Source organism: Taudactylus pleione, unplaced genomic scaffold (assembly GCF_031769625.1).
Source record: "Taudactylus pleione unplaced genomic scaffold, aTauple2 ptg000113l, whole genome shotgun sequence".
Classification (NCBI taxonomy): Eukaryota; Metazoa; Chordata; class Amphibia; order Anura; family Myobatrachidae; genus Taudactylus; species Taudactylus pleione.
Window position 1 is genome coordinate 6,087,998 of NW_028284515.1, and position 17,550 is coordinate 6,105,547.

General features: G+C 41.8%; 1 protein-coding gene across 7 annotated transcripts in view; it reads right to left on the reverse strand.

Annotated features, from left to right (window-relative positions):
• SLC8A3 (solute carrier family 8 member A3) overlaps positions 1 to 17,550 on the reverse strand; it is a 410,207-nt gene that overhangs the window by 91,038 nt on the left and 301,619 nt on the right. For 3 of the 7 annotated variants that reach the window (XM_088471216.1, XM_088471214.1, XM_088471218.1), the window contains one exon: positions 6,752 to 6,855. The exons of the other annotated variants lie outside the window; for them this stretch is intronic. In XM_088471216.1, the coding sequence (XP_088327342.1) occupies positions 6,752 to 6,855 (104 nt within the window). The remainder of the gene's footprint in view (positions 1 to 6,751; positions 6,856 to 17,550) is intronic. 7 annotated transcript variants of the gene reach the window in all.

Here is a 17,550-nt window from a genome sequence, read left to right on the forward strand (position 1 = left end):
ACGGGCATACTCGCATGTATTCCCACAGTGGCGCCAACTCACAGGCTATTACATTTAGCCCTGCGGAAGAGAAAAAAAACTTTGTAAGTGTCTTGTCTGAGCAGTACAGTAGTATTACCCATCGTGGATTAGAATATTGAAAGCATTCTATGAGTTTCCCCACATAGGATGATCTTGTTTTAAAGCCCAGATGCACCTGCATTCGCTAATCCTAACAACATTTAACTTAGGGTATAAATATTGAACCAAGGACAATCGTAAATCTGGCCAAAACAGAGCAATAATTTTTTCCTATTTAAAACAAGGGAAATGGTGGAACAAGATCCGCCGCTGTCCACCTATCGCTATAGACATCTCAGGGCCACATCCTATTAGCCGCGATAACCCTTTTTTCCCAATAAGTTTTAATCTGTGAAACCTTTTGGCAAAAATGGTTATCGGGCAACTGAAATAGCCACTGTTTTCGCGGGTGCGAAATCTGCATTGGAGTCATGGCGATTACGTATTCGGGATCCGGGAGCAGGTGGTACTGTAAGTTGTGCAAAACCCCTATTTATGGCTAAAACTGTCAGGACTTGGTGCAGAACCACTGGGACGCCCTCCTTAATGACTAATTAGATGAAAATACATTTAGAATTAGCTTAATTTGGTCAATAATAACGTGTCATTTTAGGGGTGAAAAAGTAAAAAGTGTTGGCAAATGGGTATATGTAGGACTGTATGGATGGGACGTGTATTTTTAGGATTGCAGGTGCAAGTGACAGATGTATTGTTAACAGTTTTTAGAAATGCCCTATAATGACACAAAAATATAATTACACCCATTTTACTGTACCCCTAATTTAACTACAGTATTTATTTTGACTGAAAAAATTTTACTTTCTATCATTTTATCGATGTTAGAGAAAAAAATCATAAGACAGCTATTTGACACAATTTAAGAACCCCAAACTCTTTGATTATAACCACTAACAGACTTCTATAATGTTACCCAATATTAGTGTACTTTTTTTTTAGGGTACAGGATGATTTCCACATTATTTTCTAAATCTTTGCAAGATTCATCACGTAAATGAAATGCATTAACGCCAGTTTTGTAATAGGATTGTCCGATAAACGGAAGCTTACATACATGCGATAAGTGACATATTCGGGCGATCAGTGTAATAAGTTTACACTGGTGCAAAGTTATCGTGGCTAAAATTATATGGCCCTTAGGATGGTGATAGTAGTAGTCAGTACAGGAAAACATGCTTTATTATAAATAAATACAACATTTCCTTAGTCAAATACATAAATAAAAATTTCTAAAGTTTTAGGATTTTTATTTTTAATTTTTAATTAATCTCAACTGGAAGCCCAAGTCTGAGCAAAGACAAGTCACACATGTGCAGAGGGCACCAGGGCTATGCGACAAAGTGATAAGTCTCTCCTTATGGTGGGTACACACTGGGCGATATTACTGAGCGACTGCACGATTACGACATCGTAATCGTGCAGTCGCTCAGTAATCGTGCACAAATCGTGCACTTTTATGTCGGAAACGACCAGCGATGCGCACTCCCGCTGGTCGTTTCCGACATTGCCCATCGCCTGAACATGCAGCACAATCTGACGACCTCGTCAGGTTGCTGCATGTTGGGGAATGGGGGGGGAGAGCCCGGCGCTGAACGATATCGTTAATGATATCGTTCAGCGGCTGTGCTCAATGTCATGAACGACATTGAGCACAGCCTGCCGGGGACACACTACACGATATCGCTCAGGGAGCATATCGTGTAGTGTATACCCACCATTACTGCTGCCAGCCAGAATCTCCAAAGAGCTAAACTTTTCTTGTTACATTGTGCCGAAACCTAATTTTCTATTGCCGCAATAAGTAGCAATAGAAAATCAGCCGATTGGTAAATAGTCTTCATTTGAGATAATATTTGCATTACTTACACTTTAAACAGAGCATGAGAACAGAGATTGGTAATATTTGTATACATTCTATTTGAAATTACATTTGTTATAGGTGCAAAACACTACTATATTTTTATTTCAGTATTTAAAAACTTTACTGAAATAAACAAAATGAATGCTTACATTTCTATAGCTTACATTTTATATAGTGTTATATATTATAGGAAGAATATAAAAATACTACTACTAATAATAATAATAATAATAATTATTACTATTATTAACAACATAGTTAAAAAAAAGAACATAGCTCTAGGTTATAATCCTGTAATATGCCAGTTCTATGCTTGGATTGGTTTATTGCCAAGAAAGGTCTTAAGCTTCTCTTTGAAATAAGAAATGTTTGGCAATATGTTCACAGAATTATTAGACCCTTTGTGTATATATTGTGTATATTTATATGAATTAGGATGTTTGTTTTTGTCAGCAGCAAAGTGTTACGTAAAATATTAGTCATGATGATGTGTAAAAAATGTATTAAGATAAATCACACCTCCCAGCTTTGAAATTCTTTAAATCTTGACAAACTATGAAAGGTGTGTGTGGGTGTGGTCACTGCATTATGGGGGCGTGGACACTACATTATGGGGGCGTGGCCACATCTGACATTGGTGTGCCTAATGCTTTTGAATTGCTATGTTCCGCCCCTTAGCCTCTTCCCTTAAAACACCCATTAATTGCTGCCAGCACCTTCCCTGCTGCACCATGTTGAGAATACATTACTACTCAGTCCAGTTCTTCAATCAACACCGATGATGTCCAATTCATATCCAGGGGTCTATTCATGCGAAGCATAGGATTTCATACAGGGGCTGGCTGGCAACTTTTAGCCTGGGGGGCAAATGCATGCAGGCAGCCCTGGCAGAGGAGTAGCGTGTAGCAGGGGTGCCCGAAAGAACGTGCGTGCTACGGCGCCCCCCCTCAGGAGAAGACACCTTATGCAGGCCTCGAGTAGTGCCCCCAGTAGTGATCCCCCCTATGCAATGCCCCTTGTGCCCCCAGTAGTAAGCCCCTTATATAGTGCCCCCAGTAGTGGTAACCCTTATGCAGTGCCCCTTAAATAGTGGCCCCAGTTGTAGTCTTCCCCCTATGCAGTACCCCCACTATTGCCCTTAATATAGAGCCCCAGCAGTGGTCCCTCGATGCAGTGCCCCTAGTGTTAGTCCCCTCCCCCCTATGTAGTGCACCTAGTAGTAGTCCCCTCCCCCCTATGCAATGCCCCTAGTAGTAGTCCCCTTGTAGTGCCCCTAGTAGTAGACCCCCCCAGTAGTAGTACCCCCCCCTTATAGTGCCCCCAGTAGTAGTAGTCCCCCCCTTGTAGTGCCCCCAGTAGTAGTAGTCCCCCCCTTGTAGTGCCCCCAGTAGTAGTCCCCCCTTATAGTGCCCCCAGTAGTAGTAGTCCCCCCTTGTAGTGCTCCCAGTAGTAGTAGTCCCCCCCTTGTAGTGCCCCCAGTAGTAGTAGTCCCCCCCTTGTAGTGCCCCCAGTAGTAGTAGTCCCCCCCTTTGTAGTGCCCCCAGTAGTGGTCTCCTCCTTATAGTGCCAGACGCCCCGCAGTAGACACACATAATATTAAAAAAAAAAAAAAACTTACCTGACATCCGCTCCTGCTCCTGGTCCCGCCGCCGAGATCAGCTCCTCCATCCGCCGCTTTGCATTATGGGAGTGATGCGTCATGGGAGTGACGCGTCACTCCCATTACCCACTGCGGGAGCCGGAAGATATCCAGCTCTGGCAGTGGGAGCAGCTCCGGCGGCTGTGTGTTTGCGCTGTGTAGCGCTGACCGAACTCCATCCGGTCAGCGCTACACACGCGGTGCAGTCTGTGTCACAGTGACACAGACTGCCCGCGGCCCGCATGACGCTGCGGCCCGGGGGGCACATGGCAACCCTGCCCCCCAGCCCAGCCCGCCACTGATTTCATATAGCTTTGCATGGTTTTGCCCACATTTTTCAAGATTGTAAGGTAATATGCAGATGCAGCGTTACCTGCTGTGCGTGCATCCAAATTCTGTGCCCCTCTGAAGTGCCTAGGTGCTGCAAAATGTAAAATGCTGCAATAGTAGTTTCATGCACCAGTGTCTTGCTGATGTCAGACGCTGGACAAGAGCATTTGGGGAGAACGGCCGCCATTGTACATGTGGCTATATATATATATATATATATATATATATATATACATACACACACAGTTAGTTTATTTTTATCAATTAACAGAAAGTGAATGAACAGAAGAAAAATCTGAATCAAATCAATATTTGGTGTGACCACCCTTTGCCTTCAAAACAGCATCAATTCTTCTAGGTACACTTGCACAAAGTCAGGGATTTTGTAGGATTATAGTCAGGTCATACCAAACAGGTCATAAGGAGCATCATTTTGTAGGTTAAAACACAGTCATAAACTGAAACAGCTGTGTAGGAGGTTGGCTGAGGAATAGCCAAACTCTACTATGAAGGTGAGGTTGTGGAAGACAGTTTCATGTCACAGGTCATACATCATGGCAAAACTGAGCACAGCAACAAGACACAAAGTAATTATATTGCATCAGCAAGGTCTCTCCCAGGCAAAAATTTCAAAGCAGACTGGGTTTCAAGATATGCTGTTCAAGCTCTTTTGAAGAAGCACAAAGTAACGGGCAACATTGAGGACCGTAGACACAGTGGTCTGTCAAGGAAATTTAGTACATCAGATGAAAGACACATCATGCTTACTTCCCTTCGAAATCGGAAAATGTCCAGCAGTGTCATCAGCTCAGAACTGGCAGCAACCAGTGCGGCCCAGGTACATCCATCTACTGTTCAAAGAAGTCTGGCCAGAAGTGGTCTTCATGGAAGAACTGCGGGCAAAAAGCCATACCTTGGACGTGAAAACAAGGCCAAGTGATTCAACTATGCACTAAAACATAGAAACTGGGGTCTAGAAAAATGGCAGCAGGTGCTCCGACTGATAAGTCAAAATATGAAATATTTGGCAGTAATAGAAGGCAGTTTGTTCACCGAAAGGCTGGAGAGCAGTACAATAATGAGTAACTGCAGGCAACAGTGAAGCATGGTGGAGGTTCCTTGCAAGTTTGAGGCTGCATTTAAGCAAATGGAGTTGGGGATTTGGTCAGGATTAATGGTGTCCTCAATGCTGAGAAATACACGCAGGTACTTATCCATCATGCAATACCATCAGGGAGGCGTCTGGCTCTAAATGTATTCTGCAGCAGGACAACGACCCCAAACATACAGCCAATGTATTTAAGAACTATCTTCTGTGTAAATAAGTCCTGGAAATGATGATATGGCCCCTACAGAGCCCTGAACTCAATATCATTGAGTCTGTCTGGGATTACATGAAGAGACAGAAGGATTTGAGCAAGTCTACATCCACAGAAGATCTGTGGTTAGTTCTCCAAGATGTTTGGAACAACCTCCCTGCCGAGTTCCTTCAAAAACTGTGTGTAAGTGTACCCAGAACAATTGATGCTGTTTTGAAGGCAAAGGGTGGTCACACCAAATATTGATATGATGTAGATATCTCCTCTGTTCATTCACTTTGCATTTTGTTAATTGATAAAAATAAACTATTAACACTTCTATATTTGAAAGCATTCTTAATTAGCTCCATTTTTTCCACACCTGCCTAAAACTTAATCAAATATATATCTATATACAAGATATATGTTTATCACGCAAATATGTATTGAAGACATATTTCTGTATTGACAGATATACTGACAAATAAATAAATAAAAGCCATTCAATAGGCTACAAACAGAATATATATTTGAATGTATATCATATGCTGGTAACCTACTTCCAGAGAGAAGGCAGAACAATGAAGAGGAAGCAGGAGGCGCCTACATTTGGAGGCTTTTCTCAAACAATAGCTAGAATGCCATCCTGTTATGGCGAAAATGTTTAAGTCGTTATTGCGGAAGGTCGGGATTACTGCATCTCTATGAATAGCAATCCGGCCCCTGACCCGCTTACAAACAGCGGACATGCGATAAAGGCAAGAAGAGTAACAACCGCGAGAGAAATCTAAGATTTATCTGCGGTAAAGCTCTTTATGAATAACAGCAGAAGAAAAAAAAACTCATCATCTTGCGGCACCTCGTTCGGGAAAGTGTTTTTTCAGCTATGTAAATAGAGCCCCTATTATGACTATACTGTACACTGGTCCAAATAAAATTGTGAAAAAGAGTGAACAACTGAAATCATTCCGCCATCTTTTACATTAACATGTGTGTCACACATTCACTATTACTAATGTATTTATTCCCATTTACAAGTATGATTTACACATTATAAATATATTAACAGCCAAGAGTGGACTAATAACTCAGTATTGTTTTTTTTCCTACCTGGCAGTGGCATAAAATCCATTATTATTCTGAACTGGCTAATTCATAATACAAGCAAATGTCTTTCAAAGCAAAACATAAACCAGAAGGAGGATGTAAAGCAACTACACAGGATCGGAAAGCCATGCACCATGGTATCTCATTGAGGCGCTTTGCTGTGCAGTAAAATGGTTACAGCGAAGATGAATGGGGAAGGATCCACATACATTAATTGGATTAAAGAGAAAAAAAATTACTGCAAAGACAGCGAGAAGGAATAAAATGAAGATGACCGAAAAATGGTGAGAGCGGGAATACACAGGAGAGGAAAATGGAATTGTTTAAGATAAAATAAAAGGAATGTGTAAGAGGAAAGGAGAAGATACAAAAAAATAATAATAACTGAACTGGTTATTGGTTTATTTTTAGGTAGGGGTGGTAGTAATTGGCTCACACCTGATATTCCGCGTTTCATCCATTTCGGTTCACCAAGGGCAATGAAGAAACTTTCTTGCCTTTCGTATTCCTCCTCATCTATTATTTTTACCCTTATCGTCTTCCTGTTGGGACATAAGAGAAACAATGGTATATATAGGAACAGTTTCAGTGCTTTCTCACTTGTTGTCACCCTCCTGAAGCCGTCAATGAATGTTATATTTCATGTCTAGATAACCTGTGACTTTTCAGCTGTTGAGTAACCAAGTACATACAAGACCAGGATGGGCTGTGTAGTGCCACATGTAGTGTGCTAACAGAGGTTTGAAGACAGATCAATCAACCATGGTGAAAAAAAACATCCACTTCTGTTGAGTGACACGTTCCAGCTTCTGGGTAACTGGATAAAGCAAAGACCTAGGTTGGGCATTAGCTCTTAGTTGTTGTAAGGCCTTACGCCCACTGCACTTTGTTTCCCATGTGAAACATAGGTTTACTCACGTTCAGGAAGTCATTGGAGGTTGCCAATGCTTATCCAAGAAATTCAGTTTCATTAGAGATAAGTTAATAGAGCATGCAGCACATGGTATGCAACCGCATGACTGCAATGCTCAAATGACAGAAACATTGTTATTGGATATGATGGTGAGAGGAAACAGCGTTTCCATTTCCTGACCTATTTTCGTACATTGTTCCAGCATTAAAACTGCGAGTACATGCACGAAAACGGACGCCAGTGGCCCTAGGCCAAACGGTTATGTATACTGTAGCTGTGATACAATTTCCCATCCAACCTGAGGGATCATACATCCTGCAAGGTGATATATACACATTGTATACATCATACATTTATTTCTGCAGCAGAAATACCAGCCAAACACTGTATAGTAGGTTATGGTCATTAAAAACACAGCTTCAGTACCTGCATTAAGGAAAAGCATACCAGCCACGCATGTTTTTTTTTTATCCCTTATGTCTTTGATGAACAAATTCATTTTAAAATATATTCAAAGTCTAGTTAAAAAATGAACAGTGCTATCACCACTTTTATGGAAACATATAGCAACAATAAAACATGTATTTTAGGTTGATTTACCAGAAAATATAAATTTTGCAGTAATTCTATGACTAATCCTACTACCACATGTAAACCTGTAACCAAGATTTTCATGATGGTAGTTTAAATCTGGTCCCATAAAAAAGACATATCGAAGTAGCATCTATTGTCTACAATTGAGTTTTCCCCTTGAATATAGAATAAAACTGGACACATCTTTGTAAGACTAATAACAAATATTATTGTACATTTAATAAATGAACAGGACATTGTTATGTAAGATCATGAAATGGATGAGACTGACTATTCATTCAATTTTGTAACATAATACATTTTGATTGTAATGTTCTAAATGCACGGTTATAACCACTGTATTCAATTATTTTGTGGACTACAAAACTAAACTACAGTTCCAAATGTACAAGTAATAAATAAATAAATTATATATATATATATATATATATATATACACAGGTATATATACATACACACACACACATATATACAGTGTATATATAAATATATATATATATATACACACACATACACACTATTATACTCAAGTTACAAAGACTTAATATTACATTCTTCATTTAATAATTTGTAATTTTAAATGCAATATTTTAGTACAGGCCGGTCCCCAAGAAATGCCATAAGGCTTTTTCACATCTGCCAGGTTTCTCTGGCTGGCAAAAATCTGGAAGCGCGTGGGTCCTTTCACACGGCACGGTTGCCGTGTTACAGCCGGGAATATCCACTGAGAAGGACGGCTGCCGTGCCGTGCCTGTGCCATCCCTGTAAGTCAGTGGAGTATAGGAAACAATGTCTCCTTACACACGCATGTCCATAAGATAAATTAAAAAAAAAAAAAACATTAAAACCAGCTCAAAGTCGCTGCATGTGAAAGGCACTGAGTGCCTGACAAAAACGGCCAGCTTCTGCCTGGTTTTTTGCCGGCCGGCCAAAACTGGCAGGTGTGACATAGGGCTTGGCAGTTTTGGCAAAAATGCCCTGCTGTAACCATAGCACAAGTTTTTAGTTTTCTAAACTTTCTAGTTTTGCATTTTAACGTATGTACCAAAAAACAAAATGTGTTAAAAGCTACTCTAGTTTTTTAATGCAAAATTGTTCTTTTTATGCAACCTAATGAACAACAATTCAAATTATATAAATTGGAAAACACAGTTGGATAGACCAAAAATGTAACATGCTGCTACTTACCATGTAGATGGCAAAAATGCATAAAAAGTGTAAAAAAAAACTAAATAAAAAAATACTTGAGTGGGGGGGTCGTCTTGCCCTAATTTTTTATAATGAAAATATGCACTTTTTGTGTAAAATTACAAGGGCTAGCACTCTAAAGGGCTGCAGCTGTGGGAAGTACATCAGCTCGTTCCTCCAGAGAGGAAGTGTACTAGACGTGGCTAGGTGTACTGTTTGCACCTTGTATTTCACCTACAGTACATGAAAAGACAAGATTTGACATTGCAGGTTGAGATATTTTAAAATGAGTAATCTAATGGCATTCAACACACACTTTGGTGTGTGTGGGTGAGTGAACTGGAGGCTTCAGAGCCTCTTTAATCCTGAAAGATGCATTTTATAATATAGATGCTCAAGAGTTGCCCATAATCTGGAGCCATCCTATACTTTCAATGTGAGGACTGTGGCACTCTCCAGGTGAAATTGATAAAGGAAACCACACGTAATAAAAATATCCAAGTACACAAATGTGACACATGAAGTAAAGGCTAGACTGATGTTTCCTTGGTCTCATGACTTATTCAAGAAACGAAGGAGGTGTACAACAATGAATATATAACACAGGAGGTAGTACTAAAGAGACAGTAATATTCTTACTGGAGTACTTTCCCAAAGTGTGAGCCTGGAACCATGTACTGTATGTGCAGAGATATTGGCATATTATTTTTCATGGAGATAAGTACCTAGTTTTCGTGCATTCAGACACACTAAGGGCGGTATCCACGGCTAATTACCAACGACGGGGCTGTCCAATTAGTCTAGATGCCAGCACTTAACAGGGGTTTTGTTTTTCCTGCCTTAAGCAGGTGAAACTAAGGGCCTCATTCAGAGGCGGTCGGAGGATGCAAGCGGTGGCTCAGAAACTGGGCGGCCGCTTGCATCCTGACCGGCCGCCTCTGTTTCGGTCGTTAGGCTGTGGGTTTACACCCACAGCTCTAACGACCGCTAGGGTGATGGTCGCGATGGTCAGAGACCATCGCGACCATCGGGGCTTACGACGAGACCCTAGGGTAGGGTCTCACTTGTCGTAAGCCCCGGAGAGCTTCTGGCTCTGTCAGAGCCGGAAGCTCTCCACTGACATCACTAGTGATGTCAGTGGGGCCTCCCCCAAACGGTAGGCGTTCCCATGAGAATGCCTCCGTTTGGGCTGGCACCCCCCCCAGCGCTGTCGGTCGTAGCGGGTCTCACACATGCGCACGAAGGAGCCGGCTCCCTCGTGCGCATGCGCACTTGACAAACATCGAGGCGGCCGTAGACCGTACGGCCGCCTCTGAATGAAGGCCTAAATCCCCAGTAAGGAAAGTTTTTTCGGCTATCACTGCCGCAAAATAAAATAGGCCCATAGCTTTTCGCTGATCCTATGTATTTTTGGGCGAGAAACAGTAATTTTCCACTCGAAAAACCAGGCTATAATTGGATAGCCCAATAATGACCATCTGGCTTTTATCGCGTTAAAAGCCCATATTTTCCATGCTGGAAATTACCGCAGGTAATAGGTTACCCCCCCTTGAACTGCAATAACATTTTCGTTCTATCTAATAATGCTTATATACAGGGTGAGTCTCCCATATCCGAATATTCCGAAATACGGAATATTTTTAGCATGACTGCGATAGTGAAACCTATGCTTTTTGATGGTTCAATGTACACATTTTTGTTTAAGGCACAAAATTATTAAAGATATTGTATAAAATTACCGTCAGGCTTTGTGTATAATGTGTATATGAAACATAAATGAAGTTCATGTAGGTACACAAACTTTGTTTGAGTCACAAAATGATTTAAAATATTGTATAAAATTACCTGCAGGCTGTGTGTATAATTTGTATATGACACATAAATGCACTCTGTGTTTTAGATTTGGGTCACATTCCCAAATATTTAATTATAATATGCAAATGTTCCAAAATACAGAATATTCCTATAGCCAAAATAACCCTGGTCCCAAGCATTTTGGATATAGGAGACTCAACCTGTATTTGGACAGCCACCGATTGCGCAAGTTGTTGCACTTTAAAAGATGAGAGAGGTCTGTAATTTCCATCATAGGTAAAAATTGAAAAATAATTTTAATTGACAAAAGGACATCTATCAAAATTGATAAAAATGTTTTAACCCCCCTCATATATCTTCTGAAGCAGTAATCGGTGATATACGATGCATCCAACATAGTTTTTGTTTAACCCCAAAGCTGCCGAGACAAATTTGACACTTTTTGGGCTGGTGACATTCCATCATTAATATCAGTAAATATTAATGCCTTACCCACATAAATGATACCTCGTATACACTCTTTCATAAGGATGTAGCCCTGAGTCAGTGGATAACAGGATGGGGGTATGAGAGCACTTTGAATGCTTTTTTTGCTATACTACCTGGCTTTTAAAAAGTTTTGCAATCTTTATCCTGGAAGGGGTGTGGGTTCACGAGGTCATCATGGGATTGGGGTGATGATGTAATTAAGCCATACTTGCCTACTTTTGAAAAAGCATTTCAGGGAGATTGTGAAAGCGGCACCTATGAGCACGGCGGTAAAGTGGGCGTGTACTGCTACATCTGAGAGGCGTGTCATAAAACTGACTTACATCCACATGTGAATGAGCCCCAAAGCTGTTAGTAAGATCTACTTGTTGATGAAAACACACTGATACTTCTCAGAAAATACATGTATCCATAGGGATCATTGTGCCTTATAACTAATGCAGGGAAATTATACTAATGATCCCATTTGAATGTATATATCTCTGTTTTTTCTTTTATATAAAAGTGTTATAATGGGGGTAAGGTGAAATGAGGGAGATTGCTAGACTCTTCAGGGAGACAGGGAGATTGCTGCTATTTCAGGGAGTCTCCCTGACAATGAGGGAGAGTTGGCAAGTATTAATTAAGCCCCATCTGCAGGTTCAAGCTATAGCAATTTAAGGGGGTACTTTTAAGTAGAGATGAGCGGTTCGGTTTTGACTCTGTTCTTTTCCCAAGTTCGGATCTGACGTATTGGTTATCCATAACATGTGAGAGCCAGATAGGCAATAAGATGACATTTCCAGATCTGAGCAGAACAGAGATAAAACTGAACCTTTCATCTCTACTTTTAAGTAAGTTTCCCTCTCATTCGTCCAAACCAGCGAAGGGGTTAAAAGAAGTCATCACTTAAAATATAGTGCAAAAGTCACACTCCTTCTCACTGCACCCACATTACTAGCAATTATATAGCATTATTATAAATAGATCATAACCACCCTGTTATTCAACTCACAATAACAACAAGGTTGTAGAGCCATTTACCAGCAGGATATAATACAAGACACACCAGCATACAATAAGGCATCATTTGGCCAGTATACTAAAAAGACCCCATTTGACTAAAACACAATGAATGCAGATCATTTTGTCTACAGTACAATGCAGCACACATAATAGCAAATAAGTACTTAATAGAATATTTAAAAGGTGCTGGTAGCTCTACTAATAAGTTAAATTTAATTTGAATCATAAATATAAAAAAAAATTAAATTGCCCAGATAATGTAAATTACATATACCATATATCATTAGTATCTCATCATCAGAAAAAAAGAATCACATAGGGGCCCATTTATCAAAGTGAATTTGAGGTAAATTCCCCGAAAACACCTGTTTTCTGGGGTTTACCTCAAATACTAAGTATCACCCGGATGTATGAAGGAGGGACCGCAGCAGCTATCTCCGATACCTGCTGTGATCCCTCCATTGTCGCTAGCAGCCTCCTCCCCCATAGGTTTCTAATGTCGCATTCCCGATATTTGCCCCAGCAGCTAACGCCATCTGAAGATAGCGTTAGCCGCTGTAGTCTATGGCAACTTACCGCATATCAGCCGGCGGAGGGATCTCACGGAACCCTCCGCCGGCAATGAGAGCCGCTCATGTGCAGTCCGCGGGACTACGCATGCGCAACAGTCCCGGCTGCCCTCTGGAGACATCGCAGGGATGGGCTCCTTTCGGAGCCCGTCTCCCTGCATGTCCAGGATAATACATCCAGCAGATAGGATCGCATTTTGCAATGCGATCAGGGGCGTTACTGGCATGCCCTGATCACATTGCAAAAGCTATCCTTGATAAATGGGGCTCATAGTGCCATAAAGAGATCCAACGCAGTGTGAGTGACAGGCAGTGAGCGTTTGGGGGTGGTGACGGGGGAGTGGCTGGAGAAACCCAGGCATGTCTGTACGTTAGAACGCCTTTGCATGGGCGTGCATAAATTAGCCGCTGTGATTGCCTACACAGCCTGAGCACTCACTGCGTGCGAGGAGACTTGCAATTTCTGCGACAAGTCAGACCTGCTGTGATTGTGCGTGAGGGGCCGATGTGCTTCGATGTTACCGATGTATATGCAGGACTGCAAGGTATTACAGATGTGAGAAAGCAGCAGTGGGGGTCTCTATGCTGGCTAAGTGGTGACAGACATTAGCATATTTTCGCAGCTGCATTGCGTGTGATTATGCAGCTGCGATCACAATTGCAATCCGTGCTGCATCAGGCCCTACAGTTTGTTAGGTTCTTTGGGTTAATTGCTTTAGGTTCTTTAGGTTAATTGCTAATAAATAGCACGGCCAGCTTTTTAACAATCTTCCCCAAACACATACCGACAGTGTTTAACATACATAAAAATGACTTTCCAACACATTAAAATCACCACGAACTTAAATAGTGAACAGTGCAAAATAGTAGCAAGTTAGTGGTGTTTTCCCTGCATTCACATTAACACATACACGCAATGTTAAACAGTGCACAACGCAAAATAGCTAATTATTAGCACGTTCAGCTTTTTAACGATCCCTACACAACCAATACCGACTTAGGGCCTGATTCAGAGCCGAACGCTCTGACCAGAACGCTCGCTCTGAATCAGGGCCCTCCTCCCTAAAAATGGAGTGGCCTCTTGGACGCTCGCATAGCTGTGGGTTACCACCCACAGCTATAGCGAGCGTCCATGATGATGGTCGCGATGGTCAAGACCATCGCGACCATCGGGCTTGCGACGAGACCCTGCGGTAGGGTCTCGCTGCCGCAAGCCCTGGAGTGATTTTGGCTCTATCAGAGCCAAAATAACTCCCACTGACATCACTACTGATGTCAGTGGGGCCGGCCCCAGACGGTAGGCGTTCCCATGGGAACGCCTCCGTCTGGCAGCCACGCCCCCGGCACGCCCACCAAAGGGGGTGTGCTGTCACTCACCATCGACAGCATGCCCCCTTTGGTGCGAGACCCCGAGCGACGGATTCCTCGTTGCTCGCCGGGTCTCGCGCATGCGCACGACGGAGCTCCCTCCGTCGTGCGCATGCGGGCATCATCGACCCGCTTGTGAGCGTCCTTCGCTCGCTCACGGGTCTGAATTAGGCCCTTAGTCCCATACACTCAGAGATACCTTTCCAGCTTAGTGCTGCTCGCTAAGTACCCCACAGACCCCCAGACGCACAACGCTATTTAGTGTCGTTCTCCCTTGCATACATACACTTAAAGCAATAGTTCGTAGCGTAAAAGGGTTATTATTATTACATGATTCATTCACAATGCCAGCGTGTAAAGAAATGACTGTTTTCTGCAACTAAGGTTTAGTACATGGTAAGTAGATCGTGTCTGGTGTTGTACTGATCCACTGTGTCTCCACAGATATCCGGTACCATCGGTGAGAAGATCGGAACCAGCATCTGCAAACTATGGACTATACAGAGTTAAAACATTAAAATGTACTCTGTAAATGTTAGCAGCTTAGATTTCCATGCAGCGGGAAAAAGGAGACAAAAGGCTGTTGGAGGCTGACCTGTGTCCATTTGAATCGACCTGTTAAATGTCCTGTAACAGAAGCACCGTGACGGAGGACCAATGGAATCATGCCAAATATGCCTATTGTGTTGCATACTCCTGTAAGGGTATATATGTGCGTTCAGACCCCAATCTGGAGTCTTCTTGCTGATGCTGTTGACGGAGGTTTCTTATTGATGCCGGTAACTGGTCCCAGTGCGCGTGCGTATGTATAACTGTACCTTGGGTCTGTATGATTTCTTTGCGCTAAATTGTCTTTAGATCACAGCGTGTAACCTACTGTTTTTATGTTGAATAATAACCTTTGTGTGTTGGAAACACATTTCAAAGTCTGCAGGCATTTATTTACTGTATGACTGCGTACACAAATAGCGACAATTCTAGAAGGTATAGGCAGGTTTTAGAAGGTATAGGCAGAATTTAGAAGTTATAGGCAGGAGCGTGTAGAGGATTAAGTCCAGTATCGTTAGTAGTATCCCCAGCCACGTCCCCTTGCTTGTCCAGAGGGAGCTGCCAGGATGTCGGCAAGCCTGACTTATTCTCAAGTAGTTCTTATTTCACTATAGATTGCAAGCTTGTCCCCTCTGTCTTTCTGTCTGTATTACCCAATCTCATTTACTGCTTTATTCTTAATTGTAAAGCAGAACGTAATATGATGGCGCTATAAAGATGACTGTTAATAAATAAATAATAGCACCAGCTGTATGAAATCATTTATCGCAACATGGACTGGGGGAATGAACAGCAGTGGGCGGGCCTGACTGAAAAGGTCGCCCGAGGATCTTATGTCACAATGATTGGGTCACAACCTACACTGGAAGGACCTCTTTGAGCAGGAACTGTATATACCAGGGGTAGTCAACCTCGGTCCTCGAGAGCTACCAACAGTTCACGTTTTCCAGATCACCTAGCTGGTGCACAGGTGTATTCATTACTCACTAAAGGCCCCCGTACATCAGCAATTGTGCAATTTGCAATCGATTGTGTATAAAAATCTTTCCCTTTTTCAATCGATTGTGGCAATTCTGCAATCGATTGAAAAAGGGAAAGATTTTTATACACAATCGATGGCAAATTGCACAATTGCTGATGTATGGGGGCCTTAACACATTTGAAAAGATCCACAGGAGAAGCTAATTATTTCACTTGTGATTCTGTGAGGATACCTGGAAATGATGCACTGTTGGTAGCTCACGAGGACCAGGGTTGGCTAAACCTGGTATATACAGTTGCTGTCCAGTCCCTCAGCCTCATCACAATGCACACTGCAAGGCAGCTGTCAAATTAATTTCTTACCCTTGTAACATTGCTAAAAACTTGATAACAGCAGACGAGAAACCACTCTAAAAATTGTTATAAACCTTAAGCACAGAAGTGACCACCACAGGTGTCTTCCATTAAATAATTAAGCAATTGACAGAACTCTCGTCCCGCATGCATTCAAAACTGCAACCCATTTACAAAGTGAAAGGCTGTAAACAATGTGGCGAGGCCAGTTAAAAACTAGTCCATGCCCATGAATCTTTCACACTTGTTTCTTTTATACTTGGCTGGAAAATGTTTTTTAGAGCTCCTAATGGAGATAGATCCCTGCAGTAGTTCCGCTGTCAGTCACTGTGCATTGCCTCCACAAGCAGCAATATTGTGTTTTGTGTTTGTTTAGGAGGCAGTGACTCACAGCTATACCTCTACCTGCCGAGAGACAGAAATACTTCAGCACCATAGAAACCTGGCATCTGTGGTTTATCAAGATGAGATTGCAGATACAGATGAGACACTAGAATACGTATCCTAAACAGTGTTGGTGGCATGTAAGGTTTAAATAACAGATTGCCCTCAAATTAATCTATTTTGCAAGGTAAAAGAAAAATAATGACATTAAAATGCATTTTTCCCCTCCAAAAAAAGACATCTGCTTTAATATACACAAGAGCTGTCCTGCAAACAATGGGGGCAGAGATTATGTGGGTGGAAACAAAAATTTAGCCTAACAAATCATTAACAGCTAGCGATTTCAATGAGGCAGTAGTTCTTAGTGAGCCAATAGGCTGTATCCTTCAGCCCACAAAATAGCGCCCCCCACTGTCTGCAGGAGAAAGGTACACTTTAAATGTGCTGTGATAGTAACATTTCTTTGGTTTACAGGTTATGACTGTAATCGTTCTATAGTCATATACCATCTAATATATCGCTCTCTCTTCTTGGCAGTCCCTTTAGTTTCTGTAGTAATAATTAGGTCACTAACCTTTTCAACGAGACACAACAGCATGAATATAATTTGCATACTTAAAAGACTGTAACCAGCTCCAAAACTGAATGAAATTGACACCTCGCCACATGAAAATGTCCTTTACTCATAATTATAGTTCTCACAATTTCATTCTTAAGGAAATTTGTTGTTGCGAGACATATTTTACAGGATCTTTGCTGTCGCTCGTCCCCATTTGAAGCGTCACTGAAATCTAGGTCTAGGTGAGGGAGTATGTCAAGTGGACCTGTCATCAGAGCTTTTCTTTGATTACCAAGTTAATATAAAAAATGTAATGTAATATAAAAGGCTGTCGTCCCCCCCCCCACACTTACACACACACACATACGTACTGTATATAGTATAGTATACGTTACTAGCAACTGATGGCAGAAGGTATGTTTTGCAGTCTCTAACTAGAGATAATTAAAAACAAACAGGTGCCACTGGT